Source organism: Passer montanus, unplaced genomic scaffold (assembly GCF_014805655.1).
Source record: "Passer montanus isolate IOZ18808 unplaced genomic scaffold, ASM1480565v1 scaffold18, whole genome shotgun sequence".
Lineage (NCBI taxonomy): Eukaryota > Metazoa > Chordata > Aves > Passeriformes > Passeridae > Passer > Passer montanus.
Window position 1 is genome coordinate 17,077,729 of NW_024365381.1, and position 20,631 is coordinate 17,098,359.

At 39.7% G+C, this 20,631-nt stretch overlaps 1 protein-coding gene across 11 annotated transcripts in view; it reads left to right on the top strand.

The window, feature by feature from the left end:
• TTLL5 (tubulin tyrosine ligase like 5) overlaps nt 1-20,631 on the top strand; it is a 125,159-nt gene that overhangs the window by 59,463 nt on the left and 45,065 nt on the right. For 9 of the 11 annotated variants that reach the window (XR_005627094.1, XR_005627095.1, XM_039705368.1 and 6 more), the window contains 2 exons: nt 57-241; nt 14,935-15,089. Coding sequence is in view for 8 of the 11 variants with exons in the window: in XM_039705368.1 (XP_039561302.1) it covers nt 57-241; nt 14,935-15,089 (340 nt within the window). In the remaining 3 variants the exon portion in view is untranslated. The remainder of the gene's footprint in view (nt 1-56; nt 242-14,934; nt 15,090-20,631) is intronic. The other 2 variants (XR_005627096.1, XM_039705374.1) reach the window with 1 other exon arrangement.

Genomic DNA, 20,631 nt, shown 5'->3' on the forward strand with positions numbered 1-20,631 from the left:
CAGGCTGCGGGTGTGACGCCTGGCTCACGAAGCACATTGAAATGTTTGTTTGGTAGGTCTCCATCGCAGTTCCAGCGGGCCATGTGTGGGCTCAGCCAGGATGCACAAAGATGCAGAACACACTGCCCAGGCCAAGCGTCATGGGCCCACTGTGGCAGCAGCAGAACCACAGCAGCTGGCAGAAAAGCAAGCAGCCTGCCAGCATTCCCCACCAAGCCACGTCAGTCTCGTTACACAGCAGGTATGTAAGCACTGGAGTCCCTGTGCAAGGGAGAAGTGTTACAGCCTTTGTGTGAGCGCTGGGCTGGGCTGAGATAGCTGCAAGCAGTAGCTCTCATGAGAATTCATCTCTGTCCTGTTTTTCAAAGTGTTTACAGTCACCAAAATTATGATTTTCTGTGAGTTGGCAAGAATGTATTGAAGTCTTTTTATAGGAGAAAAGGCAGAGGATTAGAAAATATGTTAGAAAAAATGGAATCCATCCTTTGTCTTACTAGGCAATAAACCAAAGTCTTCTCCGGTTTGTGATTCCGTGCAATTTGCTTCCTTGTTCCTCCATAGTGCTGACAATGAAAGTCTGAAGAATTGGTTCTGATGTAAATTCTGTATTCCAATAACACTCTAAAGACAGGATGAAATACTTACTAGCATGGGGAATGATAATGCTTTTGTCAAACATGGTGATACATGATTGAGTTCTGGTAGAATTCCACTTGGTTTCGTAGTTCATGTTGAATTACGTCCTAAATGGCTACACAGAAACAATTTTTTTGCTTTATAATATGCTATAGTTGAACTCATCAAAGGTGTTCAAGTTGAGCACTTCTCAGTTAAATAAGCTGCCAACTGCAGATTTTCTAACATAGGCACTTTGCCTTGGACAGTAATTTTTTTTCTCTTTACTTGCTGGAGACAAACGATTTGAATGTCTTAGTTTGATTCTTCTATTTTGGAATTACTGTTTTAATGTTTATATTTTGCTGAGTTTTCTGAGGCATGTTTAATAGTTGCAACAGCTGCTGGTATTCGCTTCTCTTTGCTTCTTTCAATTTTATTATTATGTTTGGATTTTGAATAACTAGTTATGCTATTAGCAATATATTTCAAAATGTGGGGGACATTTATAACTTTAGGAAGCTGAATAGATTTTGCTTTGCAGATAGGCCTTCAATTTTTAAAGGATGTGTCAAATAATAAAGTCCCTTTTTGTTGATGAACTCAGGAGAGAATGTAAGCACTGGCTGTGCTAGTGATTCTGAGGCCTGGTCTTGCATAAGGCCAGATCCTATTTAGACAATTTGTTCTTATTGTCTGGTCTAGTAAAACCCAGAGCTATCAGTCTGGTTCTCAGCTGGTTTTAAGTGAAATGTCGTCAGTAAAACTGTTCAAAAACTTTGATAGTGAAATATTTTCGTTCAGGAAATGCTGATTTGTTGAAAGCTAAATATATGATGGAAATTGCCTCAATGGATAAAAGTTACTATCTAAACAAATACTTGGGAAAAAAATTGAAATGTATCTATTTCATTTCAGTCTTTTCAGAAACGAACTTTGAGAAAAAAGTTCGTAAACTTTTTTCCCTAAAATCATTCATTACCCATTCTGTTTCAACTGCTGTGGTTTGTTAGGTTTGTCTAGAGAACCCAGTGTGTCTTCTTGCAGCCATTTATGTAGCTGCAAAAATTAAATTATTTTTAAACTTCTGTATTCCTACCATGGCGAGTTACTCCTAGATAAATTAGGAAGTATAATAGGGGGAGTTAAGAGGGGAATTCAGAAAGATCTGCCTGGGAAGGCCAGTGCAGTTTCCTGAGCACAGCTGGGTTGGGTAGCAAAGGAGCATACTTTGGTGGCAGCTGAAACCTGTTTAGCCAGCAGTCAGTCTGTGTAGGTATACACAGCAGTGAAAGTGGCTATGAAGTGCATGGGTAGCCTGGAAATGTATTGGCTGCAGTAAATATGTCTGCATTGCTTTTGCTTCGGGGTTTTTCCAAGATGCTTTCCCAAAGAAGAGGTGGGAATTGGGTAGTAGGAAAATGAAGGTGCTAATTTGCTTTGCAACAAGCAAACAACAGACACTCAGCTCCTAGCAGACTCTACTGATTTTCTCAAAATATACTCTGGTATATTTTGTATTCAACTATGCAGTGTTTGCACAGGCTTTGTTTCAGTAGTGAAATATAGAAACATGTTGGGTTATGTCTTTGTCATCTTCTGTCATCATGAAAAAGATCAGTGTAGAAAGGAATTCATAAGCCAATGAGAAGTTGAGAGCTGGAGTTCTATCTGACAGAGTTTCCTTCCTGAGCCTGTGTCCATTCAGTTCTAGACACCTGCTCTCTACTGTGATTTTTCTGGCCATGTTTTTTAAATAATGCCTTTGAGGAGATGAAATCTGAATCTGAAATTTTCTTCATATGATAATTTGGATTTAGTTGAGAACAGTTCTTAGGGCAATCTGTTTCTTCAGTAGTGAATTTATGGCACATAGCAATTTCTAAGCGGAGACCATTATTTTTAAGCACACTTGAAACAGTGATGTTTGGGGAGGTTCAGAAGTAGCTGCAAAGCAGAGTGTATCTATCATAACTAAAGCATGCAGTTACTACTTATGCTTTTTTTTTCCTTTCACATGGACGCATTTTTCTCTTCTGTCAATCATTAGTCATTGTGATTGTGATTATTTTTTGATCCAGCCTGGATTTTAAATCCTGTCTTGCAAGAAGGGCCCAGGGATTTTGTGAGAACACAGGGCTGCCATGACAACAATGGCAGTAAGAGGTATCAGCATACAATAAAACATAATAATAGGGCAGCAGTGGTTGGGCTTATTCTTGAGGGACCTGGAAGCAGGATATCTGACTTTGAACTGCTAGGATGTGGATTGGAAGCAGGGGCATTGAATAAAGAGAATTGCAGGAATTGCAGAGTAGGCTGGCAGTTTGAAAAGTGATTTGCAGAGGAATAGGTACTGTTGAAGCTACCTGGGAGTGCTGCATGGTTTTAGATTTGGGCAGACCAGGATTTGGCCTGAACCAGGAAGAAGGAAGGCAGAGACAGATGAGACAGGGAAATATGTGGGAGAGGATTTAGTAAACACCTGGAGAGAACTGGGAAGTTAAAGACTATTGGTATGAGATGAAAGGGAGAAAGGCTTGAGATGGGAGTGTTTGAGGGTTCTGGGTTATGAAACTCTGATGGCTTTAGGACAGGAGAATTAAGGGATGGAAAACGGAGAGGAGAGAAAGGGCTCATATCAGGGTCAATTAATTAAACAGGGCACTACTTTCTTATACATTTCTAGACAGGAAACTCTGAATTGTTGTTTTCCCCTTTTTGCTTCTGTGTTTAAGCCACTTGAAATATCATAGTATTTTTAAAAAAGCAGTCTTAAATAAATTGGCATGAAGATTAGAACACTACTTATCTAATAATAAAAATAGTATAATTGTTTAAAGCCATTCCAGAAACTTGGAGTTAGTCTACCTTGTTGGAAAGTACCTGGCTGGTATGAAAAGGACTTGATATATGGATTTAATTATGTTTCATGATAAGATTAGGACCATTGATTTCGAGGGGGTATATGAAAGAGTGACTTGAAAATTGTGGTGTTGCTGTGGACTGTATTTTTGTGGGGGTTTTTGGTTTGTGTGTTTTGGGATTTTTTCCCCCAAGGGCAAGAATTTCTATGTGAGAGTTGAATGCATTGGTTCCCTGCATTGCACCAAGCTGTGTCTTGTAGGCTGGGGTGCTCTGAATGCACACCTCCTGCCAAGAGCAGCTGGGAAGCTTATTTTCCATTCCTGTTCTTGTGAGAATTGCTTCTGGTATCCTTACAGTAGTGTGGGTCTCAGGGGTTCTTAGGTTCAGCAGCTGTGCTTGGAATGGTGTTGTCATTCTGGCTGGGAATCCACCTCTGTCCCTCTCCAGTTCCTGCTGTTCTTCACTGTTTTCTACCCATGCCCAGAGCACCTGTTTAATGTTCCTATTTACACTCTTGTTTTCTAGCCTCTGTATTAAATTAATTTATTATTAAGCTATTTTTGGTATAATTTGGTTGATATTATTGATACTACTTTATTATTTACTACTAAAATACTAATGTCTGAAGGGAAAATTTTAAGTATCTGATGAACTCTGAAAAAGATGTTTAAGATCTGTTCTCTGAAGAAAACAAGATTTTTGTATTTACATTGGCTTTCTGTCTTGTCAGTCCTTTCCATTCACTTCTGGAAGGTGAGGTAGGAACTTCACACTGACACTCAACATATACAATTCTTAGCACATGAGAAATGGAGCTGTAGAAATGTAAAGCCTTACTGCTGTGCAGGTTTGTTCTGTTGTGCTCAGTTTTCAGTCCTCACAGACAGTCACACAAAGCATGTGGGAACATTTTGCCTTTCATTAACTTGTGTTTTTCTACTATTTCTATTTTTTTTCTAATAATAAAGCTCATTTTGAGATTATGACAGCAGTGGGAGTTAGGTACCACTATCCATACTATTTCAGACACTGGCTGATTTTTGCAGTATGTGCAATCTAACTATAGTACTCTACATCCAAAATAGAGAGGTGTGCCTATCATTAGCTGCCCCATGTGTCTGGGAGCAAGCAACAGAGATCTCCGTGGTAAATGTGCCTTTGAGGGTCCAGCATTAACCTGGTAAGGCAGAGGCTGAGTAGGCTAATGAGGAGGTATCTGATCTCCAATGGCCATAAGTGAGTAATTTATTATGCCCATCTATTAGAGTTCTTTGAACTGAGAAAAACAGCCCTCAGTTTAGCTTGTTTATATTCAAACTTCCAAAAGGTTTTTGACAAGCTTTTATCAAATGCTGTTAAGATGGACAGGTGTCTGTAGGAAGATAAAGTTTTATTACAGATCAAAAAAAAGTCCAAAAACAAACAAAAAAAAGTAAATTTGCTATATAGCAAGGGGATAACTGAAGATACATAGCACAGAATGTACATGATCCAGTGTAAAATTAAAGGTTTGAAAGGAGGGGGTTCATAAAGACATTAATAAGGCATTTTATTACTTAAAGAATGAATTCAAAAGTAAGTTATTGCCAGGTAATATAGGGTGTGAGTTTACAGTAGATTAACTACTCTGTAGTGTTCATCTGTGTTTGTGCAGCTCATTTCTACTACGTGAGGTAATTTCTTGTTACCTTCAGTATAATGTGGGCTACAAGAGTCCCATGTTCAGTTACAGTGAAGTTAGGTGTGTGCTATAAACTTAAACTTGAGCTTACCTCCTGGTAATTTGTCACTATGTTTGCTTGTTTTGATTTTTATGAGTAAAACTAGTAGAAATTTGAGAGCTTTCTTAATTAGGGTAGACACTGGTAGATCAAGTTCAGTGTTTACAATTAACTGACTATATGATAAGCAATAATTTTAACCTCTTGAATGATTAATCTAAACTTTATTTCTTTAGGGAAGAAAATAATTATTTCTTTGAAAGCTCAGTGCAGATACCTGTTTTGAGTTAAGCAGTAAAGTCAGCAAAGAAAAATTAGTGTGTTTAAGGAACAGGATAGGATATATATGTTTAGTGTAAACATCAATTACACAACCTCCCTCAAAACTGTTTTCACTTCTGGGTGATATTTCTAAAGTGAATTTGGGAAAAATTGTGTTTAAAATGATTGACTGCAAATGCAGTTTTAATGAGATGGTGAAAACAAAGTTTTTTGAGAGAGGAGATAAGTGAGAAGGAATTACATGGAGCAATGAAAGACAAGGTAAATAAAGTTTATTTTATTAATGTTTCTCATAATAAGAAGAGGATATTCCATTTAGCAGGAAGATATTGGAGTAAAAAGTTATGGCAAAAGTGAATAGTTATTGTCACAGAATTTATTTACCTTCTGAAACTTCCCAAAATGGGATAGCATTAAGGCTGAAAAATTAGTAGGCCATAGTTTCATCAGACAGAATAATGAGCATTTTGCAAATGATAGATTCATAGGTTTTACCATACAGAAATAAATTATTCGCCTTATCAATAAGATGCTTGCTATATGTGTGAAAACCAAAATTGTTATCTTCTGAAATATGTTGTCAGACAGAATAGTGAGTTTGCAGGGCCATTAATCTGAACTGACCTTGTATACTGAAGAACAGGTTCTAGGCTGCTGCTTCCATGTTTATTGGATTTTCTTTGTCACATTGCTTTACTGTAGTCAATCTTTTTGTTATGATAAGTGGGTTACTGAGACACTTGTGAGGAACTAAGTATTTGAAATTGGTGATTTCCCTAGTTATGTCAGTTGGATGCTTGCTAATTATTTTACAAAGTGATGGTGTCTTTGTCAATGTGTGCAGTATAATGATTAATGGTGTGTGGTAAAACAGTTTTTCAGTTTCCTAAAATGTTCTTGTTCTTTTTGCCCATTGTGTCCCATGAGCCCAAGATAGTGACAGTACTCTTGGGGAACAAGGCAGGTATGTTGGTGAGCTGGGGCATGAGTCCTGAAAATACGAGTTCAGCAAGCCCATTCCATTGGAGAGGAACTTCATTGTCTTTCTTGCCTTGATTTGTGTTGTAGAGATCTTACTGACTGCTTTGTGACTTCTGCACAGCTGAACTAAGAGGGGGTTCTTACCTGTACCTAGCCTAAGCCATTGGCCTTTCTTGATGGATAGTTAGATGAAGGCTTATCCAGACTACTTTTCCTTTTATACCAGGCTTTAGTCAGAAGTCTTTATTTCATGTGTGTCTAGCACAAAATATTTCCATGTGTTTGCATTGCAAGACTTTCTGCAGGGAGGACATGAAAATACACAGCATGTGTGTACATCCAGAGCCAGGTGGCTGAATCCTGGATGCATGAGTGTTTTTCTTTGTAAATAGCATGTTACTTCTTTCTCTGAAGCATGCTGTAAGGTAAAAATTCTTCTGCAATACTGTATCTGTGTGAGGTCCTTATCATTGCCTGGTGATGGGGGGGAGCTGGAGTTGATATCTAGCAGGCTGTAGTACTTCATAGTTATTAATGCTAGGGAGCTGAAGAATGTGTTGAATTGGCCAGCTTGACCAAGAGGAGGAGGAAGAGAAGGAGGGGAAACCTGGTGGGAGCTCTGACTCTGTGTGTGTGTGTGGGAGAGTGAGAGATTTTGGGTCCCAGCTATCATCAGGAATAGCTCCAATTCTTGCAGCCGGGGAGTTTAATCACAGGGATAACATCAGACCACCCAGGCAAGGGCTATACAGAGCTGCCTCCTTCTGTGCTGTGCAGCCAGTCAGTGCCCAAGATCCAGCAGCCAGGATTCCTGCAAGCATACTGACAGATCCAGTGGAGGATGGGACACTTATTTTACATTTTTCATTTAGACAGAAGGTGGAAAAGAGCAAGAAGCAGGTGAATTTACTAAACCTTAGGGAGAAGGAGTGAGGAAGAATTGAATGGAGCATTTTACAGTGTCCCAGAGGGACCCTGTATATGCTGCAGGAATCCTGAAATAGTGAGCTTCATCTTAACATCAGCAATATTGGAAGCCCCACCACGCCTCATTTAGCTGTCCTAGTTACCAGTGTAGTACCCTTGCCTGCCTTGTCCTTGACAGAGCAAACTGCCAGTCTGCCAAAGCACCCTGTACAGGTCCCAGTGGGCATCAGCTCTTTCCTGTCTAGACCTGAACAGCAGAACAAGAGCATTAAATTTAGGGTGCAGCAAATACTTCAAGAAATTTGGTGAGGCTGTTTTCCCCACTGAGGAGTTCTGGGTTTGTTTCAGTGATGATCCCTTGGTTTGACTCAACCCACTTTATTTTAGTTTGTTTCCTTGTGTGACTATTTCTTTGGTTTTTATACTCCCACTGATGGAGAGAAAGGGAAGTGTAAAGAAAAAAGGCATCTTTCTGTAATTAGTAAGAGAAGCAAGAAGCAGGCAATCACCCCTGAGGGGCATTTTTCTTTCTTCTCTCACACACCTCTCCACTGCTGCAGCGCCTCATCTTCTCCTCACTCAAACTGTTCATACAGGAGCTGGAATTACTTTTATTACTACTGATTTGTAGCAGCACCAGTAATGCAACCAGTTGGTCTCAGCAGAGGTTGTAGGAAGTGAAAATATCACTGTAGTTTCTGCAGTGCTTATGTTGAACTCCTTCTGCTCTGAGGCTCCACAGGGAATAGAAGCAGAGGGTTTTGTTATGATGCCGTAACATCTGCAGATAGTCACCAAACAGGCCAGGCTGAGCAGCTAGGTCTCATGTTATGGGAAAGATTACACCCTGATCATCAAACTTTTGGCAGGATTGTGCCTTGTAAAAATCACTCCCACTGGAAGTTTTGAGGCAGAGAGTGTCTAAATGAAAGCCTGACTTTTTCGGGAGAAGGAAGAGAGGGAGTTCAACTATCCACAGCAGCAGCACTAACTTGAATTTTCTTTTTTCATTGTTAAATGGATGCATATGCTGGAGACACTACAAAGGAATTTGCAAGTTTGTCAGGTTTCCCAGGAATGTCTTTGGCAGGTCTTTGTCTGGAACGTTTTCTGGAGACTGGAACACTTGTGCTCTGTATGCATATGTATATCCTGTAAGCTGGTAAGCTCAGAGAGCAAAGAAGGAATGTCACAGGCCTTTGGCCAGATCAGCCTTGGTACACACACAGATTTCACACTTCCCAGCCTGTTAGCCCCAGTTCTTCCCTCCTTGGCCAGTTGTTACTGCAAATTGAAATCTGTACCTAAAATTAAGCTGCTTTAGTATGGAGTGTGGTCAGCTAGATGGCCTGGGTAACAGAAAGGTGGTTTTAGAAAAATCTGTTTGTATTACATTATTTCCTCACAGAATTTGGAATGGTACATTTTGTTACACTGTTCAGACAGTGGTTGTGTGTGTGTGTGTATGTCTTATTTGTGATTTGGGGTTTTTCTCCCCCCACCTACTGGGATAGCCTGTTGGATTCCAGTATCTTGATGCATTAAGGAAGGCAAGGCAGCTGGACTGCTTCCAGTAGTACTGGCAGACCTGCAAGCTGTTAGACCAAGCCATGGCAGCCTGTCCTGGGTCCCAGATATAACTGGGAGCTCTGTGGGAAAGCTAGGAAGGTGCAACACACTCTAGGGGAGAGGATAGGTTAACAGTGAGTATTTATGTTGTTGTAGCATCTAGTCAGTTGTCTCTGAAGGCTGAAGGAAGAAAAATGACTGAAGGAATACAGCAAAATTTCATTATTTTTTCCTCCACATGGCAAGTTCTTAGCTCTTCCCTTCTGTTAAAGATTTCATGGATCTTGAAGACCTTAGGGGTTTCTGTGTTTGAGGAAGGCTTGGCAGTGAAAATACTTGTGGCTATGAAAGCCAGGTAATGAAAGAAAAAGCGTGTTTCATTTGCAAGCTGTTGGATAACGTTGGCATTGCTGGATGAACAGTAAGTAACAAAATGGAGAAGTAGGGATTGACTGAAGGATCCTGAAGGAGTCAAACTGGATAAACTTCTGGATATGTATGCTTACAGAGCATATGGTAAAAATAGATTGAAAGGCAAAAGAGACTACAAATGATGAAACATTTTGCACATTTTCAGTTTTCAACTGGAATGTTTCCCTCTTTGAGCTCATGATACAGTGTCATCTTATCCTGACTGACTCACCAAAATTTAAGGATTCTTGTCTGATCCTAAGGCAGAGGAGTAGTGATTTTATGTGTATCTTATCCTTGTCCAATCCTTCTTTAAACAAAAAAGTTTCTCAGTAAACTGTTTATTCGTGTATGCCTTTGTTGATCGGGTTTGTTGTGCTGAAAACTGTCTCCTCCTGCTTCTGACTGTGAAGATTTTATCATTTTGAAGGTCTTTTGGAAGAGACAAAGTAGGCCTATGGTTACTGCATTCTTTTGGCATATCTTTTAGGCTTGACATGTGAAATATAGCTTGAGCTCTTGAGCTCCTTTTCCTCCTCACCAGTCAGAAAGATCCAAATGGAAATGTGAGATGTGTGAAGTGCAAAGAATGAAGTGTGGCTCCAAATAAGAGAAATGATCTTTAGACTTTGTAGATCCCCAAGCTCCACCACTTTTTAGGCAACAAGATATGACTGGCTTCTGCCAGAAAAGTACTAAAACTGCCAACTGGAGAGGATCAAGTAGGCAATTTATAGTGTATTGCTTGTTGTAACATGTTGACCAGAGAAACTTTGGATCTGCTGTTCAGGATGTTGGTAATGAAAATTCAAGTCACTTTTTCACTGCCTGCCAAGAAGGGCAGAGTCACAACTTCTAGTGGTGATCTGTCCCTCTTCACCCTGATTGACTCCTACAAACTAGTAAGAGAAGCATTCAGGCTTTTAGGAGGCTTTTCCTGAATCCATGGAGGCTGATCTGCAACATCATTATTATTGTTTTCTTTTTCTGATTGTTAAAATTGATGGCTTTAGCATATTTCAACCATTAGAGAAGATCAAAAAGAAATTATCGTAGAAAAAAGATTATTGGATATGATAATGGGAACCTCTTGAAGGACTAGTATAATGTTGATCAGAAAAGTGTAAGATATTAAGCTCTTTTTCTGACTCTTGCTTGTGAGTCCTTAAAAGTACTATACAATGGATCTTGGTCTGTAGGCTGCCATTAATTGAAAGCAAATTCTATCCTGAAGTTTTTATTCCTATATGTATTTGGAGAGTTCATATTTCATCTTGAATTTTAAAAGCAGATTAACAAAAACAAACCCCTCAACTCCTATCTGCAGCACTTTGGGGTATCATTCTGTGTTGTGGCCTTGTTTTCAGTCTTAAAGTTTTTTCAGAAATAAACTTCTCTGAATAAGGCATGACCATAATATCAGTTCTTTTAAGCTTATGTGTCTCTGCTGGCAAGGCAGGTGTATTGCAGTCATAAACCTACCTTGTAATATTTAAAAATAAATGTAGGAAAGTATTTCAGCATTATGCAATAATTTGTCTTTTGGCTTATTAGCATTATATTGCAGTAAATGTAACAATACATATAAATACTGTTTTTAACACAGGTCTCTATTGATATGGCTGTGACAATCCACATGTTCTTCTCCCCTCCCTCCATTTTTTCATGTTGTATCATAAATAGAAGTACATCAAGTGGGGCCTTTTCCTTCCATGAGAGCTTTTGAGGATTTACTATATCATGGTGTTCTTCAGTCAGCATGTTCCTTTCAGCTTCTGAAATCTTTGCTGTCCCAAGCAGTTTAAAAATTGTGGCCAAACTTTATGAATCCTTCTGTCATGAGAGATTAGCTGTGTATTGTCTTGCCTTGTGCAAGGTCCACAAAGAATGTGTAGATGTGACAAGAGATGTTTGAAAATTGGGATGTTTGAAGTGTGCAATGCAGGCCACACAGGTCTCCTGTCGTACTGTCAGTGTCAGGAAAAATACTCTCAAGTCCATCACTGCTAATGAAAATCAGGAATCTTACCAAGCAGGAGAGTTTGAACCCATCTTATTGCAACTCAATTTGAAAACTATCTTAATTCTTATAGATGCACACCAATAACCACCTTCTCTGAGCCCCACTAGCATGCCTTGGTTTTGGAGGATTTTTTTATTTGTTTGGTTTTGCTCCATTACTACTATTTCTGAAGGTACAAGCTCTTCTGTATGGATATTTTGGTCCAGGTGCTCTACATTACCTTTTACACCAAAGTACCAACTGATTTGCTGCTGTTTGCCTCTGTAAAGGGAGGAATGTAGTTCCATCAGGTGCACAGGAAGATTAGAAAATGAAGCCCCTGCTGAGCACAGATGTGTTGGGGTTGCCTCAGTAATCCTCCCAAACATCCTGGCCAGCTAATTATAGCAGCTGAGATGTCTCAAAGCATGGCACAGTAACAAGCAGTAACACCTGTCTGGGTGGGCTGGCTGCAGCTAAACTTTCTATTCTTGCTGGTGTTCTCTGTCTTTCTGAATCCTTTGCCTGTTTTTAATCCTACTGTAGTTTAAACACCTGTCTGTCTGGAATGTGTGAAATGTCACCATTACCCATGCTAAGCTATTTGCTCACCTGCTTGAAAAGACAGATTTCAAATAAGCAATGATACGTTGATACAATGATAATTAAAGAGGAAAGCATGTCACAGTAATAGAGTAGGATTGAGGTCATAATTCATCAGACTAAATGGTTCTTGGCATCAAGATAATGAGGAGAGAAAATTGGATGAAGTCATCTTCATTTCACACATTGGATGTGTTAGCAAAGTTGTGATCACTGTTGCTGACAAGCTAAGAATTGTATATAACCTATTTTATTTACCATGTTGCCTTCTGTGTTTGCATAATTTACCATTCTTCCTTCTTTTCAGACAATAAATTCTTTGTGACCAGCAGCTGTCATTGTTAGGTATTTGTATAGTGCCTGGCACAATCAGAACTAAATCTTACTTGAAGCTTTCTGTTACTGCAATGAAGATGCTTTAAATTTTAATTAAATTCTATGGAACACAGCAACATTAAGGGTGAGGTAGAGGCACCAAAATGTCACATAATACTATTTTTTGTATAAGGTGGATAACACTACCCATTACTAAGCTTGTCTGATAAAGCCCCACTGTAATATCTTCTCTTAAATTGCTTATAGTGTTCTGAAACTTTATTCATTTGAATTAATATTTTCTGTGCTTATTGTTTAGTTTTCAGAGCACTTCAGGCAAGGTGAAGTATTCCAGCCAAAACCGAGGCTTTGTTAAAAAAATATTTTGTGCTTTTTTGATATCTACAGAACCTTTTTTTTTTTTTTACATCTCATCTCCCATGCTTTGAAATAGCAATTTGGAATTCAGAATTTTGTTAAAGCTTGATTGCAGAATAACTGTTTAAAAACTTCAGGTGTAATATACTCAGCAAGACCTGCTAGACCTTCTCAGCCTCCTGAAGGGTCTCTCCACATTGAGGCTGCTAAACTGAATTTCTCTGTATTTGCACCTCTAATGTACGTTGGCTTGAGCTCCTGTTCTCCTGTGTTTTCAGTAACCTGGTCCGTGTTGGTTTGGGGACTGTCTGACTTGACTGCAGAATTAGAAGGAATTGTGCCAGGTGTGGAGAACAGCTAGGATATGGAGGCTGGGAAATTTGTATCTTGACATAATTTAGGAGAGAACACTGAGAACCAGACAAAACAGAAATGGATGGAGTGGTGGTGTGGTAAATGTGGGCAGCCCAACAGAGAGGTTGGCAAAAGGAGTGGACTGGGGAGGGGAATAAAACCAGAACTACTAGGATATAGGACATGTGAGAAACCAAGAATGGAAGTGTGGAAAGACAGATCAAGTAACTACTCCTGTGGAAGGTTCCAGACCTGAAATAATGTGGGTCAGGGTCCAGATGTAGGGAGGAAGCTAGTGCTGAAAGTCTGTAAGAATGAAACTGTACTGAGGAAAGCAGGGAGAATGACTCTAGAAATGCAGAAGCTGAGACTGACTGTGTGAGAATAATGACACATAGATGAGGAGCAAGAATGGGAAAGGATAGACCTGGGAAGGGATGAGATAAAGGTGGTTGCTTTTGGAGAAGTGGGCAGAAGCCTAGGGTATAACCACTAGAGTTTAATCCTGTCCAGAGCTTGAAGTTGGCGTTCTGAACCTACAAAATTGTTAGGTGCCTTGTACTGCTAAAACACAGGAGGGACAATGTACTGTGTTGTCAATGTTTATGGTCCAGAGTTCAGTGAGAGGACTGTCTGTAGTCCTGAACAAGCCCATTTTAAGTATGAGTGTATTGTGTTACAATGAAGGTGGTATGTACTTGTTTGAGCAATTGCACTCAAATTCTGTTAAAAAGAGCATTGTTAAGCTATGCTTAAGTCACACTTTAAGTGTCTTAAAAAACATCCCCCTTTGAGATCTGGAGCAGGGCTAGTCATTAGACTCTTACTTCTTTCTGTGTCCTATGTTTCATTGGACACATGCCTTCAATTGCTACAGAAGGGAGGAGGTCCAATACACGTAGGTCCGGTTCACCATATGATCCTAGGCATTGTGCAGACCCTGATGTTTCTGTTGTTCCTAAAAAGTAAAATGTGATCATGTAATTTAAAGTAGTTTTATGTCAGGGCCTGACTAGAAGGCCTTTGCTAAGTTGGCTTTTCAACTTTTCTATTGTTTTGTTACTTTTTTTCAAAATGTAAACCATTCCACTGCTGTAGTAGATCCATTGCATGATGTATTTCTTCAATACATTAACAGATAGTGTCTGCATGCAGAGTTTGATCTTTCAAGAGTGTGAGCAACACAGGAGGAATGCTCAGTGAAAGAAACAATGGAATGCATGTTATATGCTTAAAAACTTACAGGTTTTAGAGCTTGATATTGCAGATATACACCTGACATGATCTTTGTGTGTTTACTTGTGTGAACACAGTATTTGTAAGTGCTTATGTGAGCAGTTTCTTTAATGTTTGGTTGAGTTTTGGTTTGAATTTTGTATCTAAAGTACTTATGCTTTTGAGTTGTGTCTGTATGTTTGTATAGAGAGGGGTAGAGACAGGCCAGGTGTGTATGGTTGACTTAGTGACACAGCTCACCATGACTGGAGAGATACTATGGTCTTTGCTCAGTGTGATATTAAAGCTTCTAACTTTTGATCAGTGCATGTGGAGTTTATTTTTCACATGGCAGGAACTTTTTTACTTTGGGATTTTTGCCCCATCTTTGTCCTTTTCTTCATCTGCTCTTCTGTGAATGGAAGGGTTGTAATTTTCATGCTGGCCCCTGAATTCATCTCGGGTACAGTGGATGCTGGTGTCATCAATCACTGCTTTATGCAACTAGCACAGTGCTTTTACATTTGAATATTTCCATATTCTAGCAGTTTCACTTAACTTAGTACATACTCTATCACATTTACTTAGTGATACCTCTTTCTCTTCTCTTAGCTTTTTATTGTCTCTGATAGTTTGTTTGGGTTTGTTTTTGTTTTGTTTCTTTTTTGTTTGTTTGTTTGTTTGCCTCTTTAGTTAACAAACCTGGACTTGGCAAGTGGAGCTATAAGCAAGGGGAATGCAGCTGCCCCACAGAGCTACTGGTCACCACTCAACAAAAGAGGGTCACTGTGGCCTGTTCAGTCAGACACTCATAGAGATGACAAAAGATCTGTCTCTTCAGCAGTCAGGTAAGTTAAAATTGCTGCTCTAGCTTTTTGAAGAAGAATGCAATGCACTCATTGCTTATTTGTAATTTGTGTTTGGCTTCTTGCTCTGATGCAGGAGCATGTCCAGAGAAGGGCAACAGAGCTGGTGAAGGGTCTGGAGCACAAGTGTTAGATGAAGCAGCTAAGGGAGCTGAGGTTGTTTATCCTCGAGAAAAGGAGTCTTGGGGAGTGGGGGGCACAATATTGCTCTGTACAACTCCTTCCAAGGAAGTTGTAGCAAGGTGTGTGTTGGTCTCTTCTCCCACATAACAACTACAGGACATGGGAAATGATATCATGTTCCATCAGGGGAAGTTTAGATTGGATATTAGGAAAAATGTATTCACCAAAACGGTTTGTTTAGATTGGATATTAGGAAAAATTTATTCACCAAAAGGGTTTTCAGGTATTGGAACAGGCCACCTAGGGAGGTGGAGTCACCTGAGGATTTTTAATACATGTGTAGATGTGGTACTTAGGGACATGTTTTAATGGTGAACTTGGTAGTGTTAAGGTTAACAGATGGACTTGAGGCTCTTAAAAGGAGGATCTTCTCTAGCATGAACAAATGTGTGATTCTAAGGGCTTAGTAATGGTTCCTCTCAGGTCTAGAAACTAGCCATATGAAGATAGCTATGTTCCCAGAGCTGACAGGTTCATGGTGAAATAAGGGCATAGATGAACATGGTGGATGAGAGGGAAATGTCTGTTTTCCCTTGATCATTTCCCTTCCCTGCATCTGTAAGTTTAGGTTTGCTGGCATTGAGATATATATGCAGAATGCAGACTTAGATCTGATGCATGGTGAAATAAGGGCATAGATGAACATGGTGGATGAGAGGGAAATGTCTATTTTCCCTTGATCATTTCCCATCCCTGCATCTGTAAGTTTTGGTTTGCTGGCAATTGAGATATATATGCAGAATGCTGACTTAGACCTGATTCTGCAAAAATCTCCACTAAGTCCTCATCTTCATGCTTTTTCCTTGAATATCAAGTGTAGATTATCCAATGATAGTGTTTATCAGAGTCTCTTTTCCAGATGTGTTCTCAAAATCTCCACTAAGTCCTCATCTTCATGCTTTTTCCTTGAATATCAAATGTAGATTATACAATGATAGAGGAGTGTTTATCAGTGTTTCTTTTCCAGATGTGTTCTTTATACTCCATATTAATTTTGGGCACTGGAATTTATACTTACGGCTTACACACTCCTGGGAATCGGGGCCGAGGACTGATTCTACAGTAAAACCATTCTTCCTGTGATTCAAAGAGCAGCAAGATTTACTTGCAGGAGTGTGAATCGTGGAAGCTAGGAGCAAGGCAAACTTGCTGCAGTAACCAGGCTGGAATACAGGCTCAAGACTGCTGGAGATTTGAGTTCTTCCTTTGCCACTCCAGTAAATAATATTGAGTCATTTGCCTAAGTGTTCATTTTTGTCTTCTAAAACTGAATAATAAAGCAGAGCTTCTCCAAGACATTAATTTAGGTCTGGAAAGCACTGTGTACATGAAAATACTGATTTATATCACTGGTGCCTGACTGCTACTGAAAGATGGAGAGAAATGAGAGAGGGAGAAACACAGTGCAGAAGGCATGTGATCTGAGTGGTGATGCTTTCCCAAACGAGTCCTTCAATAGAAGGATTGTAATGGGATTTGGAAAGCTCAAGTGAAATTGTTCTTATTTCATCAGTCAGTACTTTTCATCCTGCCTCAAGAAGAGGAATGTGAAAAATTAATTCCTGGCCTGTTTCTGTTCCAGCACAATGTTTGCCTCAGGGTTTTAAAGTTATTGAGAGAAGTGGTGGTGATTCTGCTCTTGGACCCCATCCAGGGAAGCTATTACCTACTCCAAATAAAGAACCTATCCAACAGGTGTAAACTGCTTTCCCCTCCTCCATGGTTTGGGAGAGCAGCATCTTGCAGGCTGTCCTAGAGCTTCCATTCCCTTTTCAGTTCTGTTTGCACCTTTGCATGGGCTCACAGACAGAGCTGCAGACCCCACTACTAATGCCCATAACTCCACTCTGAATGATTTGCTGGGTGGTGCCTCATCTAGCATTGTGTGCATACTTTAATGCATTTAGTTAAACTTTGTTTTATTTTGTACAGCAATCTGAAAATATTTCAGAATTTTCCTGTCACAACTGATAGAAGATTCCATCTTCAAACCTTTTATGAGTCATTTAGTCTTTCATTACTTCAGTTGCTCTGTTTTCTGTCCTCAGAATAAGAGTCAGAAAGATGCCTTAAGACTCTCTATTGAATTATTTTATCTTCATGGTTGCTTTTATTGAATGGCCAAAATACTGGGAGTTAAGACTGTTGTGTAAATCTGGAAATGATTGATGCACTTGAGGCAGTGCTGGATTACTTGGTCTGTGAATTTCTGCTTAATGAGAGAATTCCAAAAGGAATATCAAGGTCATGGTATGTGGGGATGGCTATCTTGTATTGTAAATGCCTTTTTTGCTGCTTGATTTGTTACATTGGAGCAAGCAATTCATACCTTCAGGGTCATCTGATGGGCGTCAGCTTGTGCTCAGTGCTGGGTGACTGAAGAAAAGCTTCCTGTTTTTGAGATTGAGATTCTCCTCTATCAGTTGCAGAATTCAGCAAGGGTGGAATTGTTCTGTGAATGGGTCTCATATCTGGCTTGCACTTAGCTCCAGTTCAGGCATCTGTCTCTGAAGTGCAGTCCTCACTCAGTTTTTTATATTGGTTCTGTGCCATACAAAGTTGGTTAGAAAATTTTGTTTTGATACTGGCAAAGCTGTAGGATTCAGGCTATTCTTTTAGACAAATCACCTTCCCCTTTAATTCCCACTCTCCCAGTAGTGACTTATCTAAATGTATCTCAAAAGAAGTTATCCTTTCTTTTGTTGATTCCTTTTCTTTGCATGAGATAAGGTGCTAAACTAGGTATTTTTTAAATCTGCACTGCTGTGCATGTTGAGGTTGTTTTGATTTTTTGCCATTTTCTATAAGTATTGGCACTGTTTCCACTCAAATGATCTCCTAGTCTGTTGCTGCACCTCTGACAAAGAAGCCTACGGGGCTGCATGGGCTGCACAAGAGGTGAAATGTTCCAGGTTGTATGTGGCCTTACTTCTGACTGCTGTGATGTGACTGTCAACCTCTGCTGCATTTGCTGCAGACCTGCCTTTGTTGCCCTCTGTGTATCAAGGAAATTATGCCAAATCTGTTCTCTCCTTCTATAATCCTAGTCCTGTCTCAGTGCCATGTCTCAGTTCTGTCTCAGCTTCTCACTCAGTCCATCAGGCAGGATTGTCACTCCTTCACGTTGTGCTGTAAAGGCATTACATGTGATTACATGTAATGTAATTTGTAGTAGCGTTATTAAGGATTGCCATATGTAATTTTTATCGCAATTTTAGTAATGTAATCCAGGGACCACAACCATAAAAGTGATTCCTCATTCAGTGAAACAATGAGTCTACTGAAGCCAAGACTATACTATAGCTGCTCTTGAGAAATTATTTTCCTGAAAGCAGTCTTGGTTTCATAGAAAATATAAAAAATCAGGTGTTTAACAGAATAAAACTTGTTGAAACAGAACATAAACTAGCTTTGAAGTACCTGTTAGCAAATAGCTGTGAGGACAGTAGATGGAGGTTAATAGAGGTTTCTGGCACTGGAATTTGCAGTTGCTGTGCCACTTGTTTTTTGAAAAAGACAGTGGATTTCATCTCCAATAATTACTTGGGCTTTGTGGGTCACTAAATCTCTAAGACCTGGACCAAAACTAGCAAGAAAGATTTCCTTCTAGCTGGTGCAGATTTCTGTGTTTTCAATGGGCAACTTGTATTCAGCAGCAGCCATCCTTGCTCATGTTCATGTCATGGGGCAGTAAATTGGCAAGAATTAAGCAGTGGAATGGTCAGTGTGTTCTCAGATCTGTTTCATTAGCTTCCTGCTCGTTCATAACATCTATCTCAAACCTGAAGACTGACCTCACACTTCTAAACTGCTCAGCATATTTTTTCCTTGGATTTTCTTACAGACTTATCTAATTTAGTTAGGGCAGGTAGGCAAGCTTCCTTGTCATCAGTCAGAGGGTAGAATGGCAGTCAAATTTATATTAGAGAGCCTGTGAAGGGCTACTGCAGTCAGAGAGAAGGGATTCTCCTCTTTTCCTTGCTTGACATGTCTGAAATACTTCTTAGCTCATAATTTTCGCCAAGCTGCTCAGGTTCATCAAGAAATGTTTTGTTGATAGACGTGTCTTATCTGGTTTAAATTTATATAAACACATGCTTTTTGAATTTTCTGATCTAAGAGGGTTTTAAGTTTAATTTACTCTGCTATCACTCTCAGTAATAGCAACAGCTCTCAGGGCCTCACAGGCTGTGTGCACATACTTGCTGTATGTCCAGGTTCCCAAACAATCTCTGCTTTGGGTATTTTTGTTTTTATTTTTCCTTGTCTAGAAGTATAGAATAGCATGGAAAACCAGAAGAAGCTGTCCAGGCATTTATCATCTCAGATGCTTCTGGGTTGCATTGCATATATTTACTGCTCATGTACAGATCAACAATGCCAGGAAATCCAGTACTACTTTAAGAGCTTCCTGTGCCTGCTGTATTAGGAAATATTTATCCATTTATACTCCAAAAATTCTACAGCAAAATGGTTGTACACTCTGCTCATTTGCACACCCCAGCTGATGAAAATAGTCTCCCAAGTCAGGACTTTGCTTTTAATTGCTAGCCTTCCTTAGCCTTGGCTGGGTAGTGGATACTTTATATCCTGATTCCGCACCTAGTGCCTACTACTGCTTCATGCTGATTTCTTTTACTGCCAGGGGTACATGTACTGTGTGTTCTAGGTTTCAGATGCTCTGATCACACCAAGTATATAACCTTCGGACTTATGAGGAAGAATCCAGGTCTCTTTTGAGGCTTTTCTCTGAGCTGGTGTATTTGGCTTTTGTAGTTTCATTGAATCTTTTGAGTTTTGTCAGAAAGACCCCAGACAGCAATCAGCAGCTAATTGTGATTCACTGTTCTCAATCCTTTGTGTCAGAGGGGCAGCTGGCTGTGTTTGACACGAAGGGAAGGTGAAAGTGGCTTTGTTTCCTCAGTTTTTATTTTAAATTTTGGAGCTGTGGAATATGAAATAAAAAATCCTGCTTGGACCCTGACTAGATAAGCTCTGAAGAGCAATGAGAAAAGGGAGACTGAAATAGACAGTGTAGTGATTCTTACAAGGATAGAAGGGTGAGCACTTGATGGGACAGTCTTGCTTTTTTGCAAGACACTTGAGCTAGACTAGGGTGGGCTTAGCATGGCAGAAGCAGCATGGGTGTTGCAGTTGGGTCTGTGGGAGAAAGTTAACTATGTATCAGCCTGCAGGTAGAAGTAAAACCAAGAGAATTTACTGGGATGTTGGTGGCTAACACCAAGCTTTTATAACAATAAATATCTTCTCTATGTTACATGAGTGTTAGCTTGTAGTTCTGGGTTGATGGTGACTTCATTCTCTTCCAAATTGTTTTTTC